The sequence below is a fragment of the Fringilla coelebs genome (genome assembly GCF_963513975.1).
Source record: "Fringilla coelebs genome assembly, chromosome: 15".
NCBI classification, from domain to species: Eukaryota; Metazoa; Chordata; class Aves; order Passeriformes; family Fringillidae; genus Fringilla; species Fringilla coelebs.
The window spans coordinates 8,084,413-8,105,442 of record NC_140041.1 but is presented as its reverse complement, the minus strand read 5'-3'; the positions used below and the strand labels follow the sequence as shown (position 1 = coordinate 8,105,442).

Here is a 21,030-nt window from a genome sequence, read left to right as displayed (position 1 = left end):
ACCCTAGGCAGGGCAGGAAATCAGGCTAGGGTTAGGGCAGGTGCCAAGGAGAAAGCCCTCGAGGAGGCCAGGTTGTGGCAGTTTTGCGATGCCCCTGGGATGCCCTTTGCAGCTGCAGTGTGCCCGGAGCTCTGGGCCTTTTAGTTTGCGGAACCCTATAACCCTAGGCGTAACCCTAACCCTAGGCAGGGCAGGAAATCAGGCTAGGGTTAGGGCAGGTGCCAAGGAGAAAGCCCTCGAGGAGGCCAGGTTGTGGCAGTTTTGCGATGCCCCTGGGATGCCCTTTGCAGCTGCAGTGTGCCCGGAGCTCTGGGCCTTTTAGTTTGCGGAACCCTAACCCTAGGCGTAACCCTAACCCTAGGCAGGGCAGGAAATCAGGCTAGGGTTAGGGCAGGTGCCAAGGAGAAAGCCCTCGAGGAGGCCAGGTTGTGGCAGTTTTGCGATGCCCCTGGGATGCCCTTTGCAGCTGCAGTGTGCCCAGAGCTCTGGGCCTTTTAGTTTGCGGAACCCTAACCCTAGGCGTAACCCTAACCCTAGGCAGGGCAGGAAATCAGGCTAGGGTTAGGGCAGGTGCCAAGGAGAAAGCCCTCGAGGAGGCCAGGTTGTGGCAGTTTTGCGATGCCCCTGGGATGCCCTTTGCAGCTGCAGTGTGCCCGGAGCTCTGGGCCTTTTAGTTTGCGGAACCCTAACCCTAGGCGTAACCCTAACCCTAACCCTAGGCAGGGCAGGAAATCAGGCTAGGGTTAGGGCAGGTGCCAAGGAGAAAGCCCTCGAGGAGGCCAGGTTGTGGCAGTTTTGCGATGCCCCTGGGATGCCCTTTGCAGCTGCAGTGTGCCCGGAGCTCTGGGCCTTTTAGTTTGCGGAACCCTAACCCTAGGCGTAACCCTAACCCTAGGCAGGGCAGGAAATCAGGCTAGGGTTAGGGCAGGTGCCAAGGAGAAAGCCCTCGAGGAGGCCAGGTTGTGGCAGTTTTGCGATGCCCCTGGGATGCCCTTTGCAGCTGCAGTGTGCCCGGAGCTCTGGGCCTTTTAGTTTGCGGAACCCTATAACCCTAGGCGTAACCCTAACCCTAACCCTAGGCAGGGCAGGAAATCAGGCTAGGGTTAGGGCAGGTGTCAAGGAGAAAGCCCTCGAGGAGTCCAGGTTGTGGCAGTTTTGCGATGCCCCTGGGATGCCCTTTGCAGCTGCAGTGTGCCCGGAGCTCTGGGCCTTTTAGTTTGCGGAACCCTAACCCTAGGCATAACCCTAACCCTAACCCTAGGCAGGGCAGGAAATCAGGCTAGGGTTAGGGCAGGTGTCAAGGAGAAAGCCCTCGAGGAGGCCAGGTTGTGGCAGTTTTGCGATGCCCCTGGGATGCCCTTTGCAGCTGCAGTGTGCCCGGAGCTCTGGGCCTTTTAGTTTGCGGAACCCTAACCCTAGGCGTAACCCTAACCCTAGGCAGGGCAGGAAATCAGGCTAGGGCTAGGGCAGGTGCCAAGGAGAAAGCCCTCGAGGAGGCCAGGTTGTGGCAGTTTTGCGATGCCCCTGGGATGCCCTTTGCAGCTGCAGTGTGCCCGGAGCTCTGGGCCTTTTAGTTTGCGGAACCCTAACCCTAGGCGTAACCCTAACCGTAACCCTAGGCAGGGCAGGAAATCAGGCTAGGGTTAGGGCAGGTGCCAAGGAGAAAGCCCTCGAGGAGGCCAGGTTGTGGCAGTTTTGCGATGCCCCTGGGATGCCCTTTGCAGCTGCAGTGTGCCCGGAGCTCTGGGCCTTTTAGTTTGCGGAACCCTAACCCTAGGCGTAACCCTAACCCTAGGCAGGGCAGGAAATCAGGCTAGGGTTAGGGCAGGTGCCAAGGAGAAAGCCCTCGAGGAGGCCAGGTTGTGGCAGTTTTGCGATGCCCCTGGGATGCCCTTTGCAGCTGCAGTGTGCCCGGAGCTCTGGGCCTTTTAGTTTGCGGAACCCTAACCCTAGGCGTAACCCTAACCCTAACCCTAACCCTAGGCAGGGCAGGAAATCAGGCTAGGGTTAGGGCAGGTGCCAAGGAGAAAGCCCTCGAGGAGGCCAGGTTGTGGCAGTTTTGCGATGCCCCTGGGATGCCCTTTGCAGCTGCAGTGTGCCCGGAGCTCTGGGCCTTTTAGTTTGCGGAACCCTATAACCCTAGGCGTAACCCTAACCCTAACCCTAGGCAGGGCAGGAAATCAGGCTAGGGTTAGGGCAGGTGCCAAGGAGAAAGCCCTCGAGGAGGCCAGGTTGTGGCAGTTTTGCGATGCCCCTGGGATGCCCTTTGCAGCTGCAGTGTGCCCAGAGCTCTGGGCCTTTTAGTTTGCGGAACCCTAACCCTAGGCGTAACCCTAACCCTAGGCAGGGCAGGAAATCAGGCTAGGGTTAGGGCAGGTGCCAAGGAGAAAGCCCTCGAGGAGGCCAGGTTGTGGCAGTTTTGCGATGCCCCTGGGATGCCCTTTGCAGCTGCAGTGTGCCCGGAGCTCTGGGCCTTTTAGTTTGCGGAACCCTAACCCTAGGCGTAACCCTAACCCTAGGCAGGGCAGGAAATCAGGCTAGGGTTAGGGCAGGTGCCAAGGAGAAAGCCCTCGAGGAGGCCAGGTTGTGGCAGTTTTGCGATGCCCCTGGGATGCCCTTTGCAGCTGCAGTGTGCCCGGAGCTCTGGGCCTTTTAGTTTGCGGAACCCTAACCCTAGGCGTAACCCTAACCCTAGGCAGGGCAGGAAATCAGGCTAGGGTTAGGGCAGGTGCCAAGGAGAAAGCCCTCGAGGAGGCCAGGTTGTGGCAGTTTTGCGATGCCCCTGGGATGCCCTTTGCAGCTGCAGTGTGCCCGGAGCTCTGGGCCTTTTAGTTTGCGGAACCCTATAACCCTAGGCGTAACCCTAACCCTAACCCTAGGCAGGGCAGGAAATCAGGCTAGGGTTAGGGCAGGTGCCAAGGAGAAAGCCCTCGAGGAGGCCAGGTTGTGGCAGTTTTGTGATGCCCCTGGGATGCCCTTTGCAGCTGCAGTGTGCCTGGAGCTCTGGGCCTTTTAGTTTGCGGAACCCTATAACCCTAGGCGTAACCCTAACCGTAACCCTAGGCAGGGCAGGAAATCAGGCTAGGGTTAGGGCAGGTGCCAAGGAGAAAGGCCTCGAGGAGGCCAGGTTGTGGCAGTTTTGCGATGCCCCTGGGATGCCCTTTGCAGCTGCAGTGTGCCCGGAGCTCTGGGCCTTTTAGTTTGCGGAACCCTATAACCCTAGGCGTAACCCTAACCCTAACCCTAGGCAGGGCAGGAAATCAGGCTAGGGTTAGGGCAGGTGCCAAGGAGAAAGCCCTCGAGGAGGCCAGGTTGTGGCAGTTTTGCGATGCCCCTGGGATGCCCTTTGCAGCTGCAGTGTGCCCAGAGCTCTGGGCCTTTTAGTTTGCGGAACCCTAACCCTAGGCGTAACCCTAACCCTAACCCTAGGCAGGGCAGGAAATCAGGCTAGGGTTAGGGCAGGTGCCAAGGAGAAAGCCCTCGAGGAGGCCAGGTTGTGGCAGTTTTGCGATGCCCCTGGGATGCCCTTTGCAGCTGCAGTGTGCCCAGAGCTCTGGGCCTTTTAGTTTGCGGAACCCTAACCCTAGGCGTAACCCTAACCCTAACCCTAGGCAGGGCAGGAAATCAGGCTAGGGTTAGGGCAGGTGCCAAGGAGAAAGGCCTCGAGGAGGCCAGGTTGTGGCAGTTTTGCGATGCCCCTGGGATGCCCTTTGCAGCTGCAGTGTGCCCGGAGCTCTGGGCCTTTTAGTTTGCGGAACCCTATAACCCTAGGCGTAACCCTAACCCTAACCCTAGGCAGGGCAGGAAATCAGGCTAGGGTTAGGGCAGGTGCCAAGGAGAAAGCCCTCGAGGAGGCCAGGTTGTGGCAGTTTTGCGATGCCCCTGGGATGCCCTTTGCAGCTGCAGTGTGCCCAGAGCTCTGGGCCTTTTAGTTTGCGGAACCCTAACCCTAGGCGTAACCCTAACCCTAGGCAGGGCAGGAAATCAGGCTAGGGTTAGGGCAGGTGCCAAGGAGAAAGCCCTCGAGGAGGCCAGGTTGTGGCAGTTTTGCGATGCCCCTGGGATGCCCTTTGCAGCTGCAGTGTGCCCGGAGCTCTGGGCCTTTTAGTTTGCGGAACCCTAACCCTAGGCGTAACCCTAACCCTAGGCAGGGCAGGAAATCAGGCTAGGGTTAGGGCAGGTGCCAAGGAGAAAGCCCTCGAGGAGGCCAGGTTGTGGCAGTTTTGCGATGCCCCTGGGATGCCCTTTGCATCTGCAGTGTGCCAGGAGCTCTGGGCCTTTTAGTTTGCGGAACCCTAACCCTAGGCGTAACCCTAACCCTAACCCTAGGCAGGGCAGGAAATCAGGCTAGGGTTAGGGCAGGTGCCAAGGAGAAAGCCCTCGAGGAGGCCAGGTTGTGGCAGTTTTGCGATGCCCCTGGGATGCCCTTTGCAGCTGCAGTGTGCCCGGAGCTCTGGGCCTTTTAGTTTGCGGAACCCTATAACCCTAGGCGTAACCCTAACCCTAACCCTAGGCAGGGCAGGAAATCAGGCTAGGGCTAGGGCAGGTGCCAAGGAGAAAGCCCTCGAGGAGGCCAGGTTGTGGCAGTTTTGCGATGCCCCTGGGATGCCCTTTGCAGCTGCAGTGTGCCCGGAGCTCTGGGCCTTTTAGTTTGTGGAACCCTAACCCTAGGCGTAACCCTAACCCTAGGCAGGGCAGGAAATCAGGCTAGGGTTAGGGCAGGTGCCAAGGAGAAAGGCCTCGAGGAGGCCAGGTTGTGGCAGTTTTGCGATGCCCCTGGGATGCCCTTTGCAGCTGCAGTGTGCCCGGAGCTCTGGGCCTTTTAGTTTGCGGAACCCTATAACCCTAGGCGTAACCCTAACCCTAACCCTAGGCAGGGCAGGAAATCAGGCTAGGGTTAGGGCAGGTGCCAAGGAGAAAGCCCTCGAGGAGGCCAGGTTGTGGCAGTTTTGCGATGCCCCTGGGATGCCCTTTGCAGCTGCAGTGTGCCCAGAGCTCTGGGCCTTTTAGTTTGCGGAACCCTATAACCCTAGGCGTAACCCTAACCCTAGGCAGGGCAGGAAATCAGGCTAGGGTTAGGGCAGGTGCCAAGGAGAAAGCCCTCGAGGAGGCCAGGTTGTGGCAGTTTTGCGATGCCCCTGGGATGCCCTTTGCAGCTGCAGTGTGCCCGGAGCTCTGGGCCTTTTAGTTTGCGGAACCCTAACCCTAGGCGTAACCCTAACCCTAACCCTAGGCAGGGCAGGAAATCAGGCTAGGGTTAGGGCAGGTGCCAAGGAGAAAGCCCTCGAGGAGGCCAGGTTGTGGCAGTTTTGCGATGCCCCTGGGATGCCCTTTGCAGCTGCAGTGTGCCCGGAGCTCTGGGCCTTTTAGTTTGCGGAACCCTAACCCTAGGCGTAACCCTAACCCTAGGCAGGGCAGGAAATCAGGCTAGGGTTAGGGCAGGTGCCAAGGAGAAAGCCCTCGAGGAGGCCAGGTTGTGGCAGTTTTGCGATGCCCCTGGGATGCCCTTTGCAGCTGCAGTGTGCCCGGAGCTCTGGGCCTTTTAGTTTGCGGAACCCTAACCCTAGGCGTAACCCTAACCCTAGGCAGGGCAGGAAATCAGGCTAGGGTTAGGGCAGGTGCCAAGGAGAAAGCCCTCGAGGAGGCCAGGTTGTGGCAGTTTTGCGATGCCCCTGGGATGCCCTTTGCAGCTGCAGTGTGCCCGGAGCTCTGGGCCTTTTAGTTTGCGGAACCCTAACCCTAGGCGTAACCCTAACCCTAGGCAGGGCAGGAAATCAGGCTAGGGTTAGGGCAGGTGCCAAGGAGAAAGCCCTCGAGGAGGCCAGGTTGTGGCAGTTTTGCGATGCCCCTGGGATGCCCTTTGCATCTGCAGTGTGCCAGGAGCTCTGGGCCTTTTAGTTTGCGGAACCCTATAACCCTAGGCGTAACCCTAACCGTAACCCTAGGCAGGGCAGGAAATCAGGCTAGGGTTAGGGCAGGTGCCAAGGAGAAAGCCCTCGAGGAGGCCAGGTTGTGGCAGTTTTGCGATGCCCCTGGGATGCCCTTTGCAGCTGCAGTGTGCCCGGAGCTCTGGGCCTTTTAGTTTGCGGAACCCTATAACCCTAGGCGTAACCCTAACCCTAACCCTAGGCAGGGCAGGAAATCAGGCTAGGGTTAGGGCAGGTGCCAAGGAGAAAGCCCTCGAGGAGGCCAGGTTGTGGCAGTTTTGCGATGCCCCTGGGATGCCCTTTGCAGCTGCAGTGTGCCCGGAGCTCTGGGCCTTTTAGTTTGCGGAACCCTAACCCTAGGCGTAACCCTAACCCTAACCCTAGGCAGGGCAGGAAATCAGGCTAGGGTTAGGGCAGGTGCCAAGGAGAAAGCCCTCGAGGAGGCCAGGTTGTGGCAGTTTTGCGATGCCCCTGGGATGCCCTTTGCAGCTGCAGTGTGCCCGGAGCTCTGGGCCTTTTAGTTTGCGGAACCCTAACCCTAGGCGTAACCCTAACCCTAACCCTAACCCTAACCCTAGGCAGGGCAGGAAATCAGGCTAGGGTTAGGGCAGGTGCCAAGGAGAAAGCCCTCGAGGAGGCCAGGTTGTGGCAGTTTTGCGATGCCCCTGGGATGCCCTTTGCAGCTGCAGTGTGCCCGGAGCTCTGGGCCTTTTAGTTTGCGGAACCCTATAACCCAGGGCGTAACCCTAACCCTAACCCTAGGCAGGGCAGGAAATCAGGCTAGGGTTAGGGCAGGTGCCAAGGAGAAAGCCCTCGAGGAGGCCAGGTTGTGGCAGTTTTGCGATGCCCCTGGGATGCCCTTTGCAGCTGCAGTGTGCCCGGAGCTCTGGGCCTTTTAGTTTGCGGAACCCTATAACCCTAGGCGTAACCCTAACCGTAACCCTAGGCAGGGCAGGAAATCAGGCTAGGGTTAGGGCAGGTGCCAAGGAGAAAGCCCTGGAGGAGGCCAGGTTGTGGCAGTTTTGCGATGCCCCTGGGATGCCCTTTGCAGCTGTAGTGTGCCCGGAGCTCTGGGCCTTTTAGTTTGCGGAACCCTAACCCTAGGCGTAACCCTAACCCTAGGCAGGGCAGGAAATCAGGCTAGGGTTAGGGCAGGTGCCAAGGAGAAAGCCCTCGAGGAGGCCAGGTTGTGGCAGTTTTGCGATGCCCCTGGGATGCCCTTTGCAGCTGCAGTGTGCCCGGAGCTCTGGGCCTTTTAGTTTGCGGAACCCTAACCCTAGGCATAACCCTAACCCTAACCCTAGGCAGGGCAGGAAATCAGGCTAGGGTTAGGGCAGGTGCCAAGGAGAAAGCCCTCGAGGAGGCCAGGTTGTGGCAGTTTTGCGATGCCCCTGGGATGCCCTTTGCAGCTGCAGTGTGCCCAGAGCTCTGGGCCTTTTAGTTTGCGGAACCCTATAACCCTAGGCGTAACCCTAACCCTTACCCTAACCCTAGGCAGGGCAGGAAATCAGGCTAGGGTTAGGGCAGGTGCCAAGGAGAAAGCCCTCGAGGAGGCCAGGTTGTGGCAGTTTTGCGATGCCCCTGGGATGCCCTTTGCAGCTGCAGTGTGCCCGGAGCTCTGGGCCTTTTAGTTTGCGGAACCCTAACCCTAGGTGTAACCCTAACCCTAGGCGTAACCCTAACCCTAGGCAGTAAAGGCCATGTAAGTCTGATTTTGGTTCCAAGGAAAAAGCCCTCGAGGAGGCCATTTTTTGGCACTTTTGTTTTGTCCTTGCGATGCCTTTTTCATTTGCAGTGTGCCTGGATCTCTGGGCTTTGTGGTTTTCATAACCCTTACTCTGGGTGTAACCCTAACCGTAACCCTAGGCAGTAAAGGCCCCCTAGGTCTTATGCTTGTTCCAAGGAAAAAGCCGTGGAGGAAGCCATGTTCTGGCAGTTTTGTGTTCTCCTAGGGATGCCTTTTTCATCTGCAGTGTGCCTGGATCTCTGGGCTTTGTGGTTTTCAAAACCTTAACCCTTGGCAGTTCCCCAACCTTACCCCTTGGCATCACCCTTACCCTAGGCAGTAAAGGAAGCCTTAGGGTCATTCTGATTCCACGTTAAAAAACGTGGTGTAAGCCATGTTGTGGCAGATTTGGCGCTAGGCTGCCTTTAGTTATGCTGCTGCCAGGCTGGTTAATAGGTTTCTTCTTTTTCCATAGGATAGAACTTTGGTTTTTTTTGTAATTATTGTGTCTTCTGGGCTTTTTTTTTGGTTTTTTGTGTAGGAGGATGAACTGGAGAAGGCTGAGAGGAGCACCAATATCGAAACACTCGAACAGGATATACAGGTTCTTCAGAATGAGAAAATGAACGTGGACAGAGCTCTTAGGAAGTTGGATCAAGAGATGGAGCAGTTGAATGTACACACCACCACCATTACCCAAATGGAGATGCTGCAGAAAGACAAAGTAATGTTTTTATCAATGTCTCATAAGAGAGGGACATTAAATTGATGCAGTCCCTCGGACATGTGTGTGTTTTTCGGTGTATTTTTGTATTTATCGACAAGGAAATGTAGAGTTTCTGTCTTACTTCACAGACTCTATCAGCTTTATAAATGCTTTGACAGTTATAAACGTGAAGGTAGAAAAATTTCATTTGAAATGCTTCATTTCCCCAGGCAGAGAAAGAAGATCAGATCAGAAAAGTAAAGTCAAGACATTCTGAGGCACTGACATCACTGCTGGGATACTTTCCCAATAAAAAACAACTTGAAGACTGGCTTCATGGTAAAAATCAAAAGATTAATCAGACAAGGGATACTCTTGCTAATCTGAAGTAGGTATTAATTTAATAGATTATTTCTTCACAAGTTTCTATGTAATTATGAATTTAAATTTTGGAAAGTTTAATATGTTCAAAATACTTTTTACTTTCATTCATTAGTGTTTATTTAGGTATCTGCAAATCAGAGAAAACTTCCTGTGGAGTTCCTGTGATACAGAGCAGATACAGTTTTGCTAGTTAATAAAATCACGATATTTGTAGTGTGTCAAAGACATCACTAAAAGCCAATGGCAAAATAGTGATGTGGAACATTCTTAGTTGTCACAAATTCATGTGTGATTACTTGTTCTTGGTTTCATTTGATTAGAAAGAGTAGGATGTTTCTCATCAGTAATCATCTAGAAAACAAAAGGGATTTGAAATTAAACACCTATGCTGTACTTGGATGAATAAAAAGTTCATGCTATAGATTGCATGAAAAATCAGTAAATAAGAACTGGTGAATAGTTCTGTAAATCCAATTTCAGATTACCTTTCCATGTTTTTTGGTTTTGTTTAAGCAGTCTAAATCTTTGTGTTTAGGTAATAAAAGTGTTTCTGCATTAATGTTTCAGCAAGCGACTGGCATCAGTAGAATATGATAAAACTTATGCCAGTAATGAGCTAAAAAAAAAAGAAGCCCAGTTGTCCAGTCATGAAGCAAAACTTTTTGATGTTTGTGCAAGTCAAGATTTTGACAGTGACCTGAACAAACTTCAAGATGAAATTGAAAAAAGTTCCAAACAGAGAGGTAAATTTGTGTATAGCTTTACTTTTTTCTCTGAAACAGTAATTTATCTGATTATTTACTGTTTATTCAACATAAGTGTTCTGTTTGTTTTTCACCCAGCTGTGCTTGCTGGAGCCACTGCAGTTTATTCACAGTTCATTACACAACTGACAGAGGAGAACCAGTCTTGTTGTCCAGTTTGCCAGAGAGTTTTTCAGACAGAGGCTGAACTGCAGGATGTCATTAGTGATCTGCAGTCTAAGCTGCGCCTGGCCCCAGACAAACTGAAGTCCACAGAGTCTGAGCTTAAAAGAAAAGAGAAAAAACGCGATGAGATGATGAGTCTTAAACCACTGCGGTAAAGTGCTTAGGGAACCATTTTGTTACAGGCTGTTCTCTTTCAGATGTGTGGGTTTTGATTATAAAAAACTATGCAGACATCAAGGAGACTTTATTCTAGGGCTGGTTAATTAATTTCAGAATGTCATTGTTGGGAGAAATATTTTGAGAGAATTTGAGAATAGATGAGGGTAGAGCTTTCCTCCACAAGAGGGCACTCTTGTTCAGTGCTTTGTACCTTCTGAGCACTTGCTGTAATGAACCAAAAGAGATTTTGTTTGCTTGTTTGTGTAATCTCACCTAAAATGAGGGATGTATTGCCTTAGCTGTGTATGTAACATAAGCTTAGTTAAATGTGGGCAAGGTTAAGGGGTTACTATTTTAGCTAAATTTAGTCTTCCACTGCTAAATCATATAATGGATTTTGTGATCTTGAGTGTCTTCAATTTATGCTGCTGTTTCTGACCAAGGAAATTTTAGGGATTTATATTTTATTTAAGGCGAACTATAGTTGAACTACAAGATAAGGAAATTCCAGACCTGAGGAATAAGATCCAGAATGCAAACAGAGATTTAACAGGCCTGAAGGCTGAGATAGAAGAACAGGAATCACTTCTCCAGACAGCTTTGTCTGAGGAGGAAGGTGCCAAAGCATGTTTACAGGATATAACTCTGATGGAAAGGTACCAGGTATGCTTTGGTAACTTTTTTTTTAAATACATAAAATTATATTCCTTTGCATTTAAATATGTAGTTATTCAGTAGTATGTCAGAACTTTGAGGTCCTTATTTTAAAATACTTCCAAACACAGTATAACCTAGATGATCTTCTACTAATGAAACTTTGATTTACAAAAGTTTTTTTTTTTTTTTGAGCACCACAGAGTCCCTTGAGTTGTGATTCAATTCTGTGCTATATGAACTGAAAAAAGAGGTGTAATCCAGAACTGAGCACAACCACAAGTACACCTAAGAGTTTTCAGTCCTCATAGTCATTATAGGTCTCTGTATTCCCAGCATCTCACATGGTTTTCCTGGTTCTGTGCCATCTGAATATATGGTAAAGGGAAAGAAATCCTGCACTTTTTATTATTCTGCTTAGGAGGCCATTTTGAGCAGTCTTCATGCCTCTCTTATCAGCACAAAATCTTTGCTTGACTGAGAACCTTCAGAGGAGCAATTAGGAAACCTGGGGCCAGGCAAAGGACTGAGAGCATTTCACAAGGTGGAGATGTCAGCAGCTCCTGAGACTCCAAGAATTCCAGTGTTGCAGGGACAAATTGCACATGGAACTGTCCTGAAGTGGTCTGGGGATGTTAAAGGCCTGTGCATCCTTATTGGCTGATTCCATCCACAATTAGGAATTCCAGTTCCTAGCAGCTGACATAACCCTACTGCTAATGATGTGACATTGCTCTACAAGGGAAGGAAATGGGAAGCTCTTGAGTGCCACAAGCCCTGAGGTTGTTCTGACATGCCAAAAGTGAAAAAATACATTATTAAAGACTAATTCAGTAGTAATGGTACTTTTCCTCATACTTTCAGACTGATATCAGGGATGTTGAACGAAAAATTGCCCAGCAGGAGGCTAAGCTGCTATGTGTCAATTTAAGTCGAACTGTGCTTCAAGTAAGCAAAGAAAAACAAGAGCAAAAGCACCAGTGGGATGCAGGTAGGTCCTACAAACCTGTTATTTCATTTTTGTACTAAAAGTAATGTTCCAAAGTTCTTGCCATTAAAATTTTAGTTTACCTATTTTATGTTCTTAAATAACTGTTCTCCTAGTTTGTTGTTACTGGTTTTTGGAGTCATACCAGCTTCATTTAGGGATGAGTTTTCATAAGGATTACAATAATGGTTTTGATAACAGATTGACTCTGTTTTCATCTGCAGTTACCAGTAAAATTGAACTAAATCAAAAACGCAAGCAGGACCAGGAAAGCCGGATTCAGCAGCTGAAGAGTGCACTGAATGACCTCAAGGCAGAGAAGTTGCAGATTGTCAGCAGCATGCAGCGGCGGCGGCAGCTGGAGGAGCAGACTGTGGAGTTAACCACTGAGGTTCAGTCCTTATGCAGAGAGATCAAGGTGAGAAATACTCTGTTGTCTAAGCCATAGCTTTGCTGGCCTTGGATAAAAAATAATAATCTCATTATACTTGATATTGTCTCTAGTCCTAGACAATGGGATGGATTTTTAGATGTTTGTACAGTGTTGCTATTGTGTGTCTTTGGGAATTTCCAGAATTTTTAAAATACATGTTTTCATATTTCCTTTTTTTAATACACGCAAAAAAATAGGTAACCACATTACCTTTTTTACTGCTTGAAAAATTATTGATCTTCACCAGAATGCAAAAATAAAAACTACTTTTTCCAACTACTTTTCAGGAAGCAGAAGAACAGGTACTTCCTTTGGAGGCAAAGTTAGACAAATTGCAGCAGGAGAAGGAGGAACTAGTGAATAAAAGGAGTGCAAGTAATAAAGAAACACAAGAGAAGGTTTGTTTGCTCTTGCCATTGCTGTGAAATAGGATTAGATATTGTTTTTCAGCAGATGGAAGCTGCGATACTGAGTTTGCTTTTAGGAAACATCAATGACACCAGGAGGTGCTTTAGATTGGTAAAGCTTTTAGGGAAAAAAAGGAACATGTCAGTCAGGACATGAACTCAATTGTAATTCACCTTGGCAGTCTTGAAAAAAGACTTCTTGAGACATTTGGCGATATTTATTGGCTGATGGCATTCAAAGCCCTTCCTAAGTAGACCCAAGAGGAACAGCAAGGATGACCATCACCCATCCTTGCCAAGAGACACACTGGTTCTTCCCAGGTTAAGTGGCCCTCATTAGTTTTGGGAAACATTTTCATGCTCACAAAAAGTTCTGGGATTGTAGAAGCTGAAGACTTTATTAGAGAACTGAAGGGAGTTTACAATAAGGAATTGTGGTGGTAGTATTATCCAGTATCATTCATACCGAGCATATCTGTTCTTGGACAGAAGACCGTATTTCATTTGATTTCTTTTCTCTGCAGATGAATAGCATAAATGAGAAAGTTAAAGATATAAACAAGTACGTGAAAGAAGTTGAAAACTATATTCAACAAGGAAAAGAAGACTATAAAAAGGTAATCTAAAATCTCTTTTTTTAGTCAGTAAAAAGTTAGCATCAAAAGTACTTTGGTTTTTAAATCATATGCCATTTTCTTAATCTTTCTTTAGCAAAAGGAGTCTGAACTTGAAGAAGTAAATTCTCGTTTGGCTGCCTGTGAGAAACGGAAGGAAAAGATAAGTGAAGAGATGGAAAAGACCCGACAAGATATTGACACTCAAAAGGTGGATATATTGTTTAAAGTATACTTGGCATAGTTGTAATAATTCCTACTTCTGGTTTGTTTGCCTATGTGTGAAATTAGCTTCCTTTTGGTTTATTTGATCATTTGTTAGTCAGGATAGCTGCTGTATGTGCATTAGGCTGAAAATAGTCTTGAGATTTGTATGTGGAAATTCAAAAACCATTTATCTCTAACTATCATCTGATGGTATTTCTAAGAGTTAAGTCTGGTGGGAGAGTAGTCAGCATTTTCAGGAGTATCTTTATGTGGAGGATACATGCCTTTATTAGTAAAGTACAAGCTGCAGTTGCTTGCTATTCCAGATTTATGATGTACTTTGAATTCTTGTGTATATGTTTCAAATATTTTACATTTTTTTACATTCCTTATAGGAAATATGTCTTTCCCCATTCTACCCTCTCAGTTACTGTCCACTGTTATAGAACTCCAACAGATGTCTTGGTTCAATCTATCCTTGGTGAAAACTACTTGTCCAGAAATCCATGGTTGAAACGTGGCTTACTATTCTCAAAAAGAAACAGTCTTGTGTTCACTTGTGACAGTAAACAGTGCTAAGTGTTATTCCAGTTTGAAAGATGAAATAGTACTGCTGATGTCCATTTTATTCTATTTTTAGGACAAGGAAAGTTCTCCCTGTGATAATTTTTGTTGTTTTCAATTATTTTATGCTTGCAGCATGTTTCAGAGTTGTGCAGACCCAGTACATTGTAATTGATAACCAACATGCTGAAACATTTTACAATTTCTTGTTTCTTTGGAGCTAGATACAGGAAAGGTGGCTGGAGGATAATCTCACCTTGAGGAAGCGGAAGGAGGAGCTGAAAGAAGTTGAAGACAGTATAAAACAACTTATGAAGGAGATGGGAGAAATGAAAGTCCCCCAGATGAAAAAGTAAGCACCTTCAGAACAGAATGGAGTGCTTTGCACAAGAATTCATTGAACATCTGGCTGTTGTAGTCATTGTGTTTTAGGGTGTCTGATCCTCTTCTCACCCCATTCATGCAGGCCACTTTCTCCTTCACACCTGTGTTTGGTTCATATCCCTATGACAACAGTGTGAATGACTCTGAAATTGTACAGTGCTTCTGGCTAGAAATAGATATATCTGCTCGTACCTGTTCCAATCCAATCCTTTTAATGATGCTTACTGAGAAATTCACATTTAAATAATTCATGCTTCTGGATGAAAATATTTAGTTTGTATTTCCAGTCTGCTAACTTAGTTCCCAGCAGCAAATTTTATGTTTATTTCAATAGTTTAGTAATAATTGCTTAGATAATAAACACTTTTGAAAAGTAATTACCACTTTGCTGGTTCTTGCATGGGAAATATTTACTTAGCATGCTAGAGCTTACCCAGTAATTCATCTTGTTTTGCTCAGTATCTGTCTATAAAATTAATTTTTTGTTTATACATATAGCACTTTAGCATTTGAACTTGACAGCTTGCTTCTCCCACTCAGAGTAGTGATTAGAATATATTCTTAACAAACTTAAAACTATTTTTATTTCGATGTCTTCATTTCAGTGGCATTACTACTATAATTTTAACTGTTACAGACTTTACAGATATGATGCAACGAGCTGTTTTCCAACATAAACTCAAAATTAGAACCCTGATTAAAAAATTGAAACGCTAAATACAAAATACATGTGTATCAATTCTGGTTTGACAGCGAGCAGAAACATCTGGAGGAGAAAATCGAATCCCTGAAAAGGAGCCATCATGTTGCTCTTGGCCGCCAGCGGGGCTTTGAGGAGGAGATTATTCGCTTCAGGAAGGAGCTCCAAGAGCCACAGTTCAAAGATGCAGAGGAAAAATACAGACACATGATGATTGACATGAGAACAACAGAGCTGGCGAACAAAGATCTGGACCTTTATTACCAGGCTCTTGATAAGTGAGTATTGTCAAATGAGGGTGATTCTTAAATGTTTTCATCTTCATTGGTGTTGATAACCTTGATGCAGAAGTGTGGGGGTACCAGTTGTGGGTTTCTCTGGGTCTGGATTGAAGGTGCTTGAGACAGTAATTCATGTTTGGACTCAAGTGCTTATTATTTCTTATCAGTTAAACAGTCTCACTACTGTGAGTTCAGCAGCTTTTCATTAGAAGGCACAAAATGGCCAACAATCTCTTGTTACAAGGTCTTTTAAGACTAAACTATCCAATTAAGAACTGACACCTAGATTATTTCCCCTTTTAACCCACAGATCCCCCAGTGGGGACTTTTCTGCCCAGTTACAAAATGCCACCCAAACCCATGAAGAAGAAGGAAGAAGCAGCATGAAGAAGAAAACAACCTGTGCCCTCCATCTTGCTTTAATCCACAACATACTAAAAATCCCAAAACCTAAATTGCTCACCCAGTGACACACCTACACTGCTCTCTATAATCTATTTCACACTTTTGTGGATTCCAGTCTATCTTGAAGTCAAGGAAACTTTCTCCATGAATGAGGGTCAGAGTCAGTGCTCCTCTGAGGGTCAGGGCACCCCAGAGCAAACAGAGAAATATTCCCAGTGCCCTGGGTTTCCACATCAAAGCAGCTTTTGATTTCAGGCTTCCAGGGTAACTTAGAGGAAATTGATATGATTCCTTGAGATACATAATTTCTCTTCATATATTCTGACATTTAAATATTAAAAAAACATAAGGTATAACATCCTAAGTAAATTAATGAAACTATACTGGAAACTGCACAGGGTTGGTACGATGTAGGAAATTTGTAAGTTAATGTCTATAATGTACACATGTTAAATGCATTGATGGTAATAATTGGAATTTATTACAGTCATAGATAAGTCTGATATTTGTATTCCCAATTCTCTGAAATACCTATTTGGAGTTTGGATTGTACATGTCAGGACTTATATTTGCAGTACTGCAGTAGGAGACAGATAAGACAAGGTGACATTGATGTTTAAGTCCTTCATTTTTAACCTGAGCCCTTCTACTTTCATTTCCATAGCAATAGATTTTAGCATCTTCTGGTCATATCTTAACATGAGTAAGATATGCCAGGTAAGTTTCTTGTTTCCCACAGAATTTTCTCAGGTAAATAATTGTGTTTTAAAGAATATTACAATGTAGAGGGGTTTTTTTTTGCCCTTTTCCAGTGTAGGTGGTTTTGTGCTTATATTAAAGAAAGTAAGGTCATAAGGAACATATCTGGCATTTGATGGAAAGTGTAGCAAGTTTGTTCTTGTTTCTGTTTCCTCTGGAAGCTTGTTTGCTCAGTCTTGGACTGACTGGGCAAAAAGAGCATGTCAAAATTGGTAACCATATACAAAATAAAACATGTGGCTCCCTAAAAACTCTGTTTGTTTGGTTATAATGATGGAATAGCAGTGAATAACTTGATGGACAGTGGGAGGGAATTTTGGAATCAGTGAATACATGTCAAGAAGTGGAAAACTGATGCTCAGTGTCAGAGAGATAAATATTAGGAATGAAAAAAGAGAAAGAAAGATAAACATTTTGGCCACTGTAGGAATTCTCAATACACCCATGTCTTGAATAAAGTACGGAATTTTGGCCTTCTCTTTAAAAGGGTTTGCTAGTGCTGGAAAAAGGAGCACAAGAGTAAGTATGTGGTTGAAGATACAGCATAATGGTCAAGAAGAGAAACAAAATAAATGAGCACTTTCCAAGTTGAAAGGACATTCTAGAGGAACCCTGTTCTAAGCTGGTTTGATAATAACATTAAATAAAGTAAACGCAATATTAGAATGTGAGCTAATCTAAAATCTTTGTGAAGATCTAAGCTATTCAGAGCATGTATAAGTCTTCCCTTTCAGTTGTAATGGAAATGCACTCCAAGAATATCCTTTTTAGATTTTTTTTTGTACGGTATCAAATCATCTATTGTTTCTATTTAAGGCTAAACAGGAAAACAGTCTTGTAATTTCAAGAAAAATAGATAAGCATCACTTAGCGGTAATCGTCTGAAAAATCAGCGAGGCAAAATGCTAACTCTAATGGCCAAAGCTGTATCTGTAGCTGGGAAAACCAACATTTTGGGTGTTCCATGCTATCAGATGATCTTTATTGACTCTGTTTGGAGATTTAGGATAAATATTGATGAGGAATGCATTCTTGGGCCTAAGCAAACAGTGGAAAATGCTTCATTTTTACTTAACAAAGCCTATCAGAGTCGATACATTGGTATTCCCCAGAACAGGTGGAAGAGCAAAGGTAGAAAAAGCATATGTAAAAGTCCATTTCAGAAGGGTATTTTATTTCCAACACATTTTTTGAAAGAAGATATTGCCATAAAGCAAGTGAGCATTTCTTTCATTACAGAGTAGCTTTTCTGTAAAAAGACATGTCAGAAATGCAGTGTTCTGTCCTTTTCTGAGTGTTTTGTAAGATTTCATCTGTTAATAAACTAAAGTCAAGCTACTATGTTAGCCAGAGAATTTAAATTAAAAGTTATTCATGATATCCTGTGTTACTCTTGCTGCTGAAGAGAAAAGTATTTCTTGTCATGATGCCTGTTTGGGTAATTACAAAATATATTCTCAGTAGGAATTCTCTGCTCTGAGGAGACTTCAGGTTCTCCTTTCCTGCTGTTGTTTGCCCTGTTGGCAGACTGTACCAGTATAACACTCCTGTTCTGGAAAGCTTAACATCAAATTCATCTTATTGGTGTCAGGCTGAAAATGAATCACATAAATCATAAATCTCATAAAAAGTCAGGTAAAGTCCTTCTCCATTGAGTGACTGCAAATATATTTGTTGTCATTACTTTCCTACCTCTTAGAACTGAGCTGCTTGTGAGCATAGAATTATTTACACTATGGTATGTTGATACTCTTTAGGTCCTTCTCTGTCCAAAATAAACTAGTATTTTCTGTATTTTTAGTAAAAATATTAAGAGAATGGAAAGGGAGCTGCCACCTGCCTTAAAGCCCCTAGCAGTCCATGGTTGCATCCCTAACAGTTTACATTTTTTGCTGGTTTTTAGAGCAATAATGACATTTCATAGCATGAAAATGGAAGAAATTAACAAAATTATTCGGGACCTGTGGCGAAACATTTACAGAGGACAAGGTATGTTGTAATTTTTTAAGTTTTACCCATATGTATCCATTTGATATTGGGCACTGCATAAGGAAGAGTGTTTGTTGGCAAGATGAGAAATAGCTGGTTCCGTTCTAAAGGCTGTATCTGTTCTTCACCACTCTAATATTTTTATTGCACATTATGTAGGAACATGCAGGATAAATAGAGTTAATTTTCACTTTTCTGTGTTTTCCAAAGGTTAGGTTTCTTTGTCACAGGACAGTGCATGGTTCATTCCTTCCATTTTGGAAAAGTTGTTTTCCAAGATGGATCTATCCGTGGGAGTTCTGAATGGAATTTTTATTGTTACTACATATTATACCTCTTATCTCCCACTAATCCTATGATATTTTTCAAGATTTTTGATAATGTATGAGCTGTCTCCTTCCCATTTTCAGATATTGAATATATAGAAATTCGCTCTGATGCAGATGAGAATGCCTCAGCCACTGACAAAAGAAGAAATTACAATTACAGGGTAGTGATGGTGAAGGGAGATACAGCACTGGATATGCGAGGAAGGTGCAGTGCTGGGCAGAAGGTAATGGCTCTTTGTTTTCAGTACACAGCAACAGGGATGCTGAAAACTGACTCACATGAATGCAGAGGAGTCAAGTGACAAAGAACAGGCAGCTCCAACTCCAGTTTATTATGGTGTACAACTTCACTCTTTCTGGGTGTTACACAATATGTGACTCAACATCTGAACCCTGCTTTGGGCTGCCAAAATCCATTGTTTCAGATGGGCACTAGGCTGATGCCCTGCAGGAGTGAAGGGTTTGACTTCCTCTGTCCTCAGGTTCAAGTCCTCCCATTTTGTCTCTTCCTGGTTACCACTGAGGTTACCTCAGCTTCAGGTCTATCAACCTGCTCCCTCTTTTATTTTTTCTTTCTGAGCCCTTGGTCTTCTTTTTGCAACTGCATCTATTTCTAAGTTGATAAGACCTCTCTTCCTCCAAATTATGCTGCTTTCACCTGCTGCTGACTACAGCCTTTCAGTTCATGTCACCAATATCACACCTAACCATACTGCCAGGCATTGCATTTCATCCTGTGCTGTCAGCTTGCAGCTCTCCTCTTCAGTAACACACACTGGCCAAGCTACCTGATGACACACCAGCTGTGACAATACCTGTGGTCAGAGTTCAGCGCAGTTAACCACACCCACACATGCTGAGGGCTGTTTCCACCTGTCTGTTCTATTAAATGTATCCTCTCCTGGAATACTTCAGCATGTTGCGTTAGAGTCCTATGTAAATGAGAGTGAAACTTGTTCAAGTTTCTTAGCTGAAGTTCTGAGAATTCTTCTTTGATGATGAAATGTGATGCCAGCAGTCATGATAATTGGAAAATATTTTTGGCAGCGCAGTTTCCATTGAGTGTTCTGTAGTTTTTAATAGTTCAGGAGATCTTGTAAATATGATTACGCATCATTTGATGCAAAGCTAACATAGAAGGTGGTAAATCCTGCTGTCTTCCATTATTGTAAGAAGTCAGGAGTTCAGTAACTTAGTAATATGCAGACAAATTTCCACCTGCTGCAGTGGGGTGGGCTCAAGCAGAGTGTAGGGGTGATGCAAATGGCAGTGTCATAGCAGCTTTACCTCAGATCAGAATCCTTACTTCCAGTGTCTTCTGAATTTTGAGTGCTTCTTTGTAGAGTCTATCTTTGAATTCAAGCTAGAAGTTTCAATGTAGTTTTTCAGTAATTAGTTACTGTCATTTTGTGAATTGCCAGCACATTGTTCCATAAACTTCAGTCACAGTTTGTAATGGCATTACAAACAAGTTGTTTTGTGTAGATCCTCTTTAAACAGTTTGAAGCTTGAGATTTTTGTGGTTTTTCCTTTCCCTCAGGTGCTTGCTTCTCTCATCATTCGCCTTGCTCTAGCAGAAACATTCTGTATCAACTGTGGCATTCTGGCCCTGGACGAGCCTACAACCAACCTTGACCGAGAAAACATCGAGTCCCTGGCACATGCCCTGATAGAGTAAGTGAGCTCTCCTTGTGGTGCTTAACAATGGCTATTTTTCAATACCCATTTGACATTATATTTTAAGCTGGCATGTTTTTGTTGTGAGTAGTTTTAGATTCCATTTCTATCTGGAAGAGAAAAAGGTATTTCTTATATAATTTCTGGGGGGGGTTTTATGTGGTTAAAAAGAGTGGGTAATCAGCATTAGATTACTCGATGGTTCATATCATTCATTATCAATATTGAAATATTTTAGTGCTATGTATTGGCAGGTTCTCTGATGCTGGCACGGGCTGTAGGTAAATGCACACTGGATAATTTCTCTTTGTAGGATAATAAAGAGCCGCTTACACCAACGCAACTTTCAGCTGCTGGTGATTACTCACGATGAAGATTTTGTTGAACTTCTGGGCCGTTCTGAGTATGTGGAAACATTCTACAGGATAAAGAAGAACATTGACCAGTGCTCTGAGATCATGAAATGCAATGTCAGCTCCCTAGGCTCTGTTCATTAGAATGCCAAGTAATTACATACTATAGGAAGCCTAACCTGATACACTGCCTGGCTTGATAGAGCTCAGTGTAGGTGTCTGAAAATGTAGTTCCTTCCTCTCATATTCTGCTGAAGCTTTGTAACAATTTTAGCCAGAGTCTAAAACTGTGAGACTTTTCAACTTCTTGCCTTTCTACATATTTCTTTGCCTGGGCTTAGGAATCACCATAATTTGAAAGAATTTAAATGAATGCCACGCAGTTAAATTTTGATGTATTTTATGCTTTAAAAGTGAAAATAAAGTTGTGATGTATTTGAAAGAATTTAAATGAA

General features: G+C 45.4%; 1 protein-coding gene across 1 annotated transcript in view; it reads left to right on the top strand.

Moving 5' to 3' along the window:
- The window catches only part of RAD50 (RAD50 double strand break repair protein), a 125,400-nt gene extending 104,370 nt beyond the window's left edge, over positions 1-21,030 (top strand). Inside the window, exons 11-26 of the mRNA XM_084215880.1 lie at positions 8,195-8,377; positions 8,590-8,747; positions 9,311-9,486; positions 9,586-9,823; positions 10,305-10,494; positions 11,350-11,476; positions 11,698-11,891; positions 12,194-12,304; positions 12,838-12,930; positions 13,025-13,138; positions 13,923-14,050; positions 14,836-15,060; positions 18,131-18,216; positions 18,627-18,769; positions 20,086-20,219; positions 20,536-21,030. Of these exons, the coding sequence (XP_084072006.1) occupies positions 8,195-8,377; positions 8,590-8,747; positions 9,311-9,486; positions 9,586-9,823; positions 10,305-10,494; positions 11,350-11,476; positions 11,698-11,891; positions 12,194-12,304; positions 12,838-12,930; positions 13,025-13,138; positions 13,923-14,050; positions 14,836-15,060; positions 18,131-18,216; positions 18,627-18,769; positions 20,086-20,219; positions 20,536-20,719 (2,484 nt within the window). The 3' untranslated portion in view covers positions 20,720-21,030. The remainder of the gene's footprint in view (positions 1-8,194; positions 8,378-8,589; positions 8,748-9,310; positions 9,487-9,585; positions 9,824-10,304; positions 10,495-11,349; positions 11,477-11,697; positions 11,892-12,193; positions 12,305-12,837; positions 12,931-13,024; positions 13,139-13,922; positions 14,051-14,835; positions 15,061-18,130; positions 18,217-18,626; positions 18,770-20,085; positions 20,220-20,535) is intronic.